This window comes from Alligator mississippiensis, chromosome 1, assembly GCF_030867095.1.
Source record: "Alligator mississippiensis isolate rAllMis1 chromosome 1, rAllMis1, whole genome shotgun sequence".
Classification (NCBI taxonomy): domain Eukaryota; kingdom Metazoa; phylum Chordata; order Crocodylia; family Alligatoridae; genus Alligator; species Alligator mississippiensis.
In genome coordinates, this window is record NC_081824.1 from 349,439,523 (window position 1) to 349,449,191 (window position 9,669).

Consider the following 9,669-nt stretch of genomic DNA (forward strand, 5'->3'; position numbering starts at 1 on the left):
AATGACCTTGAGTCATTAGGACTAGTGATTTCTCCTTACTACAGTGTAATTGTTTGAAAAATGAAATTGCAGAGCCACCTTCATGGCAAACTGAGCTCAGCAAGGAAGAGCTAGTACAGAAGCTGAACACAACAACAAAGAGTGCTGATCATTTGAATGGATTGCTTCGTGAATCAGAAGCAACAAATGCAATCTTAATGGAACAAATTAAGGTTAGTAATCTTGATGCAGCTCTGATTTACTATGTCTGTGACCCAAAGCACGTCCTTAGGACCATAATCTGTGATTCAAACCTGACGCATTTAGAAATTTGATGAGATACAAAATGTAATTGCCTATTGTTTTTGTTAAACTCTCTCAAATTCCTCAAGTTTACTTAATAGTTTCAATTTTAAGTTTGTTTTTGTCAGCTTTTTTAAATATTGTATTTACTAAAATACAGGATGAATTTTTTTCCCCGTAATTAGCATCTGGGAAGAAAGCCCCTCATGTTACCGCATACAAGGAGTTTTCATGAAACACATTGACAGCTGTTTAACAGTAGACAAAACACTATGTGCTCAACAACAGAAACCAATTACAAAGTTAATTAAATGCAGCCAACACTGAGCACCACTATAAAACACATGGCCCACATTGGGCAGATATGCTGATTAGAACCTAACGAAAGGATAGATGAATACAGCCTATCTGAATACAATATGTGGTAGTGCCCATTAAGTGGAATGCTCCTCACCGCCAGCTCTTTCAAGTCATAGTGAGCCACTATATTGCATACATTTTTACTTCCTCTTCATTCCCACAGCTGAGCTGCACCTTTATTTCTCGTTTCTACTGATTCCTGTTGCTTCACCAGCCTTAAATGCCTGGCAAATGTAATGAAATGTGGCCCCAAACAGATCATCCAGAATCCCTCTGTTGTGCTTTCTCTCAGCCTGTTACATATTAGTGTGGCACCCTGCCTTCTATGAAGTGGAGCTAGATCAGGTTGCCCTGTGCCTCCCTCATCTGTACATACATTTTTGGTGTGTGCCAGGACTTGTGACAAGAGCACCTGGTTCCAGTCATGAGTGAGGGCTAATTAGCACATAGACCCTTTGTGGGTGTTATCTGGAGTACACACACATACTGAGCAGTGCTGAGCTTTGGGGTCATCGGGGCTTGACATTCTGTTGACTCTGGTGGAGTCCAGCCCATTGAATTGTGTGGTTTGGACTAATATCATGCATGATTTTTATTACATACAAGTGAATGCCAAAGTGCTGCTCAAAAGTGTGTTTATGGAGTACCTGTACTAAAACTTACAGCAGTTTAAAAAAAAAAAAAAAAAGTAACATGCATCAATTCTGGATGAATTCAGTGTGTGGGTGCTATATGCAAAAGTCTACAGCCATGTTTAATTTCAAGGTTATTGTTTTCAGATTTGCTCCTCTCTTCTGTGTGTGCAGGGAGAGTAGGGTCTGACAGTAGAGAGGGACAAGGGCTGCCATGAGAAAAAGTTGGGAAGCAGAGAGGAAAAGAGCTACTTGACCCCCCAGGTTTATTTTCCCTGATGTAGCAGTGGGAGAGGGACAAATTCAAAACAGACTTCCAATAATTACATTCTATACCTGGAAAATTATAACAAATTTATAAATTTTCCATGTATAGAATCTAATTATTGGGGGATCATCTTATAATCAGGGTCATCTTCTATATAATACAATATTTCCTTGGATGCTTTCAAAAATGTGAAGTGGAATATGTGAGAAAAGTTGGTTCTTCATGTGCAAAAAAAGTAGTCTTTCATTTTTAGACAAAGCACAATACACAAAGAAGAACTATTGAATTGTTTTTCCCCACAAGGCTGCTTTTGTCTCTGTTGCCTTTTAGTGTCTTAAGTGATCCTGGATGTAAATATTCATTGAGCTTAAGATTGCCTAGGGGCTTGAATATTGAGCTAATATAACGTGTTTCTTATCTAACTTTATTTTAGATCATTTGATCTGTGTTGAAGGATTGATTTGTTTGTTTGTTTGTTTGTTTGTTTGTTTGTTTGTTTGTTTTGGGGGGTTAGGGTTGTTTTGTTTTGTTTTTTGGTTGTTGCTTTCTCCTCCCCTTACTTCTATAACTAAAACAGCCCAATAGAGTCATAAAGTTGCAGGACCAAATTCAGCTCTCCTTCAGAAGGCATCTGTTCTGGCAGTGCAAACTCTGTTACACTCCTATTCCACTCAGGACAGCACATAGCTGTTAGGTGCAGAAAAACATGACTAGTGATTGGTGCTTGAGGAGGGGGAAGAAGGGCCCCATTGATATTTCTTCATTAGGGGAAGGAGCAGAGGGAAGGGCCAGAACCCAGGGCCTCTTCACTTTCATTGCAGTGTCTGACTCATCAAGCCACAGAACCAGGCTCCTTCTGACTTGTTCTTCTGGCCCCACATGCCTCCCCTTTTGGCTGCCCAGGGGTCCAGCTTCAACATGATGGTTAGAGGGTGCTCCTGGCAGTGCCCATGGCCTGGAAATAGAAGCAGTTTTGCCAGGTAGTGGGAGATAAGTTCAAATCCTCTCTGGCTGCAGGGGCCAAAATCCTGTTTTCCACTTCCTTGTCAAGCATGGTAATAACTAGTCTATTGGGCTAAGGGGTGGGAGGGTCTTCATTTTATGTTATCAGTTTCTGTGATTAATAATTTGGGTGTTTGTACTGTTGCAGTTTGTAAGTAGCCAGAGTGGATCCCTTCTGCTTGTTATGCTCAGAAAAGCATGGTGGGGACATATACAGTAAGATCTAAAATCCACAGAAGTGTTTTGTAGTCAATCATGTAAAAAATCAAGAAGTAAAATATTGACAACTCTTCCTTATAACCTTTTACTATAAAACTCCTACACAAAGGTGTTCAAGTAATCCTAAAGAGGTTAAATGAATTCTGGACTTTCTCCAAAGGCCTGGATAAAATACAGGGATAGAGAATATTCTGCCATCTCTAGGTCCCCTGGGACTTCCACCCAGAATACCTCATTCTTTATAGATACACATGTTCAGTGCCATATTGCCTAATTCATACATACTGTGTTCCTCCAAGTAGCCTCTTCAGCTGATCATATTTATAAAAATCAAGTAAATAATATTTAAAGGTTTCGTTGTCTGCAGCTTCTTAAGAATGAAATAAGGAGACTGGAAAGGAACCAAGAGCGAGAGAAATCTGTTGCTAATCTAGAATACTTGAAAAATGTTCTGCTGCAATTCATATTTCTGAAATCAGGAAGTGAAAGAGAGAGGCTGTTGCCAGTAATAGATACCATGTTGCAGCTCAGCCCTGAAGAAAAGGGAAAGCTTGTTGCAATCGCTCAAGGTATGTACAGTATTTCTTTTATTACCAGTATATCATCACAAAGAAGGAAAGTAAAAGTAGTAATAAAGAAAACCAAAAGGTTTTGACTTCCTTTTTAGTCAGATCCTCCAGAAAAACAAATTTGAAGAATGTGATTCAAACAGTTTAGAAATAAAATGATGCTACTCAGTTAGAAGGGGATTAAAGTATTGCTATTTCTCATTGAACAGGACTAAAAGCAAAAGCCTAAATAAAATTCTCTAAGGTGAAAATAAAAACTTTAAGAGAGATCTTTCTTTCACGTTAAATTGCGTAAATTTCCATCACTTTCTTTAGTCTTGCCCTAAAGAGCCATTTCTTCATGGGTTTTTTTAACCATCTGCCTGCATTTTTTTCCCCAGTCAGTTCCACTGTTGACTAGCCACTGAATTGAAGATCTCTTTCAAATTGGGACGAGGATAAAACTTCCTGTGAATTGATTTTCATGACACATGCTCCACAAAAATCTAGGAGCTATTCCAATTTAATAAAAGCCATTTTACATAGTAAATGACTGAAACTAATGATTAACAACTAGTTTTGAAACTTTATTCCACAAGTATATGTGAGAGGCAAGAATTTCTTAGAGTGATATCTTTTATTGGATCAGTTATGCTGCTTCTGACTTCCTGTGATCAGAGAACTGATGGCAAACATCTTGTATGTGAAAGCTTGTCTAACTTTATCCCAACTATGTAGTTGGTCCAATAAATTATGTTATTCTAAGGCAGGAGTTGTCAACCAGGGGTAGGTGTACCCCTAGGGGTACTTAGAAAGGTCATAGCAGGTATGCATGAGCGGGCAGCTGGCCAGGATTAGAGTGCTCCCTGGGGAATGGCGGTGATGCCTCCCCTGGCGCATTCCCATATTTTGCTTCTTACCTGGGGGAGGGACGCACCAGGTGCCACCGGCTCCACACAGCACACTGCAGCACCTCCTCGCCCTCCACCTCAGCTCGTTCTCTGTGCCTGCTCCCAGGAGCAGGGCTGGGGGGCAAGGGCAGCAGCACCCCTCTGTGGGCCATGCATGTGCCGGCCAGACGGGGGTGGAGGGGCTTGCACGCATTGCCACCCACCACTCCTCACCACTTTCCCGCAGCTGGTCTCACATGCAGCTCTGCAGGCTGCTGATGAGCAGTGCATGATTGGCGAGGTGCAAGGCCCATCAGTAGCCTGCGGAATTGCACGTGCAACTGGCTGTGAGGAAGTGGCTCAGGTTGGTGGCAGTGGCGGCAGCAGCTACCGCATGTGAGCCGCGCCCCCCCCGGGTTCAGCCTGCAGAGGGGCACTACTGCCCTCGCCTCTCCCCCCAACCCTCCCCCGGCCCTGCTCCCGGGAGCAGGTATGAAAAGACCCCCCCCTTCCCCCCTTGCCATTCTCAATCTGGTCCCCCCGGTCCCTTCCCTTCTCCCCCCACACACACACTTATCTGTTGGTGTGTGTGTGTCAGCCTGCCCCCTGCCCATCCAGCAGCAGCAGGCACATGGCGTTGCGTGACTCTTGGGGCTGCAGCAGCAGGGTGCAGACTCCAGCCTGCAGCAGCAGCTGCCTCTGCCCCATGTGCAGATCTGGGGGGCACATGCCCCACGGGCCTCCAACAGGGTGTGCACAGCAGCAGGAGCCGCCCCCCCTCCCTGCACCTCCCGGAAGAATTGCTCTTGTGGCTCTGCCCTGCATTTCACCCCAGCTTTGCAGCACTTGCCCCTGCCCCAGCCCCACTCCCACTCCCTCCCTCACCATGGGGGCCTCAATCTTCCCCCTCCACCCTGCCCCTTAAAAGCAAGAAAAAAATATAAAGAGGTACATGAGCTGAAACTTTGGGGCAGAAGGGGTATACTTGTTAAAAAAAAGTTTGAAAACTCCTGCCCTAAGGAATCCTTGGCTCTTGCATAATTTCTGGACCATCATGGCTACAACATTACTCTTACACTACCTTCCACAAATACAAGGATTGTCTAGGAAAAAATTTAAAGCATTTTAAGAGGTAAGGATTTTTATGTGTAATGTCTCTTATTGGACCAACTGCATGATTGAGATTAATTAAATACATTCTGGACTAAATTTTCTCTAAAAACCTGGATAAAATATGGGCATATAGTGCATGTTATGCCATCTTGAGATACAGCTGCATGGTACTGCAGTGCTGTGGTACCCAAAAAGCTTGTCTAAGTCTTTCCCAACTGTTCACTTGGTCCAGTAAATGAGAATCACCCACAAAAATCCAAGCCTTTTGTATATTTCCTGAACTGTCATGGCTACAACACATACACACTTCACTTAAATGCTACCAAGGCATTTTAAAAGAATGTATTAAGCAGTCTGCTCCTTTATAATAAATGCTTAGGCCTCTGATTGGATGCATTCTTTCCAATTTGCAAGACACTTTACATATTATCTTGTTCAAAACATCTTTATTTAGAAATTGTCATGGTCTTTGTTATTAACAATTTTCTCTAAATGTTAGTTGTACTGTGCAGTCTTAGAAAAGGCCAGTTACTAATGAACGTGAAGAGAAAGGAAGTGATATCATGAAAAGGTATATGTGAGAGGATTTATATTTTGAATGGCAAATCAAAATTCTGTATTTGAAAACAGCTGCTCTTGCACTTCTTATTAAACAGAGCTCATTACTGTCTAAAGACCTCTTTTGAAGTCTGTAGACGTTAGAAAGAAGAGGCCAGTTTTATTTCTCTGTCAGTTGCAGGTTTCTTAAGTACCCTAAATAAAGAATGTGATACAGTGGTATTTCTTTGAACATGGTAGCTGTTTCTTAAAGTGCATATTGAAAACTTTTCAGCGACCTGACATGTTACTGCCCATCAGCAGCCTGACATGTTACTGCTTAAAAGTAATGTTTTGGTTTTCATGCAATGCATCATCAGTCGATTCACTGTTAATAGCTTCAGTGCTGGTGAAAATTTAAGTTTATCTTTTTCTATTTCTTTTCCCCCTTTCCTGCAGGTGAAGAAGAAAGTGCTTCACGGCCTTCTGGGTGGGCTTCATACCTTCACAGTTGGTCAGGACTTCGATGAGGCAACAGAAAGGCTGAATCTTCAATACTTACATTCCATGATTGCACTAAGAAAGAAATGCTAATGTACAAGAATGAAGCATACGTAAATAGCAGTGGCAGTTTTTTTTTTCAAACTACCTGCAGCAGCATACGTTAACCTAAGAATTAGACTAGAAAGTTTTTAAAGAACATGCTATATTATTTTCTGACTTCAGTAAACTATACTTTTTTTGTTGTAAATATTTCAGATTAAATAAGCTTGTGATTGAGAGTAAAATGTAGGGTTAAAAATTGTCAAACTGGTCAGAACTTCCAGGTTTATCATTTAAAATGGAGCATCATTTAAAAACTGAAACAATACTAAAATACTTTTAAGAGTTAAAAACCCTCACTGATGAGAAATGAAGCAAGTTAGCAACCTGCATTGTCATGACACATTAAAAGAAGCATAAAATCAAACTTTTTCCTCTGCATGGTGATGTTTACAAAATATTGCACTGCAGACACTTTGGAGGTGAAGGGCATTTTCTTTTTCACTTTGGTTATTTTTTAGTCTCAGATTGCAGTGAAAAAAAATTAAAATATAAGTCCTAGGGTGTGAGAAATGTAGTGGCTCTGATAACTCTCATAACATCCCATGTTTGTGTTACGTGGGCTCATAAGGGTTTCCTGATGCTCATGGTTTGTTTTAGGAGTCACATCAGCCTCCCCTAAGAGTCAGTGGCATAAGCAAGTTGAAATAGTAGGAGAAAGAACTTAATCTAAAGTCTTTCTTTCTCAGGGTGGAACGCGCATAGGGAGTCTAAAGCCAAACAATGCAAATGGTACCTACTGCTCGTAATAGTTGTGTTGTTAAATGACTCTCAGTATAATTGCTGGCAGAAGAGGGGAAGAATGCTTTCCTGTGAAAACGTTATCACTATATGTGGTATATAATTTCCTTAAGCAAACTTCACTCCATTCTCACTCTTCCACATTCCACCTATCCCTTGTGGTGAAGTGATATGTGCTTTTAAGTCCTTTAATTTAATGGCATTTCTGGAAAGTGTACGGGAGCAATATCTGCAAGAAAGAAAGGAATGTTATTGGGTCTAGGTGTAGGTCTTCCCTTGTCTACTGGGCCAGAGTGATTTTTAGCACTGTATGAGGGCCCATCAGAAGGGAAGAGAGAAGATGGCACCAGGCGAGAAGAATAGATGTACGCTTCTTAAATAGGTTCTAGTTGTGGAATCTTAATTGGCTCATAAATGAGCCAGAAGGGGTATCCAGTTTGTCTTCCTACCTTTAACACAGTAAATGCACTTGTTATAAACAAGAGCGCTCTTTCAGCTTCTGTCTTCTGTTCTGTGTTTTCTGTCTTTCCTCTTAACCCACTCTTTCTCTCTCCTCTACATATTCCACAGTTACTATCTGAGTGATTTGTTATTTGTGTTAAGTACCTGCAGTTTTGCCTGTCATCAAGAGTCTTTGAGTTGTATATCTCCCCTTAGTATTCCCTTTCCCTCTGATATGCTGGTATGTAGCATTAAAGCTACTTCTTTGACCAGAGGACAGGAAAGATATAAACTTAGACAAACATTATTCCTTTCTCTACTGCAGATATTGCCATTATTTTCCATACTGAGCAAACACTAATCAAGAGGCCCGGGGTAGGGAAGAGGGCAACCCAGAGGTATGCCTACTCCCTTAATAATATAATACTTATATGGATTATAGTTAATCTTCCTGTAAGAATAGCAAGTGGAGTTAGCTTGTTCTGAAAACAGAATCTCTTCATAAGAGTACTTATCGAACTGAAAGTGTCTAAATGCCAATGACTCTCTCCGTTTCCTGTGTTTATTCCAAGTTGTCAGCTTAATATATATTCTTACTACTTCTACTTTCAGTTAGTGCTGAAAATCAAGTTACTGGAGTGAATTTGATTCCTTTTTGATGCAGTCCAATACTAACACATTTTAAGTTCTATTTGCAGACTCTTCATGGGTCATACATGATCCAGAAAGGAGCTGGCTTGGTTTTTACAGCCCCTAGACTGAATTTGCAGGATTGGCAGGTAGAAAAACCATCTTAAGCAATTGCTATTTTGAAAGTAGAGATAAGTAAGTATGTAGTACTTTTTAGTCACTTTTCAGTCCACATCTACATCTTCAGAGATTTTGTTCCAGGTCATTAAATATAAATTCACAACTCACTGTGATTTTCGTTTTTTAAAATAGCCAGAAGGAGTGGACGAGAGTTTTCAGATCACTATACCAAAAATGCAAGTAATTTTTTTCCTTCTGTAATTTAAAAAATAGAAGAGCATGAGTGAAATAGTATAGCTTCAAATTTATTCAGCTGAAAACTTGCTGCTGACAGTTTTCTGCACGATGCCTGCTCAACTTTCTTTGTTAAATAGCTGTGAAAAATTAACCTGTTTCTTTTAAATGCATATATTTCAGACCCTAAGATTTTTATTTAATTCTATAAACTGTGAATGAAGTATGCAAACAGCATACAGTGTAACATTTTCTGTATTAAATAGAAGTTGTTTAATTTCAAATTTTTGAGATGTAAGCTCACAGTTCTAGTTAAACTCTGATATTGTATTCTTGAGTGTAATTTACACCTCTTGCATGATATATTTTTTCTACAAGGGAAGATAACTGAGGCCTTGAAAGAGTAATGTAAAGAATATTTTAATAATTGTCATTAATCATTTATCTAATGTGTATTCTATAGCTAAGATTGTCATGTTTTCAGAATTTGTCTTCCATCAGATAATGGAAGAAATGTCTGATGCAAGTAAATGTCTGGGTCTTAAATACTTATAGTAAATGGAATTAAAAAGAGGTGAGGACTGGAAGTGGGATTATTTTGCACAGTAAATATATTTTATATTTCATGAATTTTACATATTTATAATGTTAATACACCACCATCATTGTGGCTCAAATTCCAAGAAAACACATTTAAAATTAAAGTTGGCATTCCTGTTCACTGTTGCCTTTTGCTGCTCTCCCTCTTTCTCCTTTAAGTGCAAGTGTTGGTTCTGCTTTTAGGTTTCGTTCCATTTACTATTTTTACAGTGTCACATTTATATTAGTTTGTTTACAGCGTTGTTAAAAGATGGAAATCCCACCCCAAAGAAGTCACAAGCTTGTGACCAAATTGTGACTCTCCTACCATGATGAGGAAGATATGAAGAGCAAATAGAAGGGCAAAAAGCCCTTCTTCCTATCTTTGGCCACCTGTGACTTCAGTGCTGTGGATGGTAAAAGGGAGCGCCTCAATCCTCCAGACAGGGAGAGAGACCTTGGTGAGAGGA

General features: G+C 40.1%; 1 protein-coding gene across 1 annotated transcript in view; it reads left to right on the forward strand.

The window, feature by feature from the left end:
* GCC2 (GRIP and coiled-coil domain containing 2) overlaps positions 1-9,341 on the forward strand; it is a 59,997-nt gene extending 50,656 nt beyond the window's left edge. The window contains exons 21-23 of the mRNA XM_006261509.4: positions 73-212; positions 3,131-3,332; positions 6,311-9,341. Coding sequence (XP_006261571.1) covers positions 73-212; positions 3,131-3,332; positions 6,311-6,381 — 413 coding nt within the window. The 3' untranslated portion in view covers positions 6,382-9,341. The remainder of the gene's footprint in view (positions 1-72; positions 213-3,130; positions 3,333-6,310) is intronic.
* The last annotated feature ends 328 nt before the right edge of the window (positions 9,342-9,669 follow it).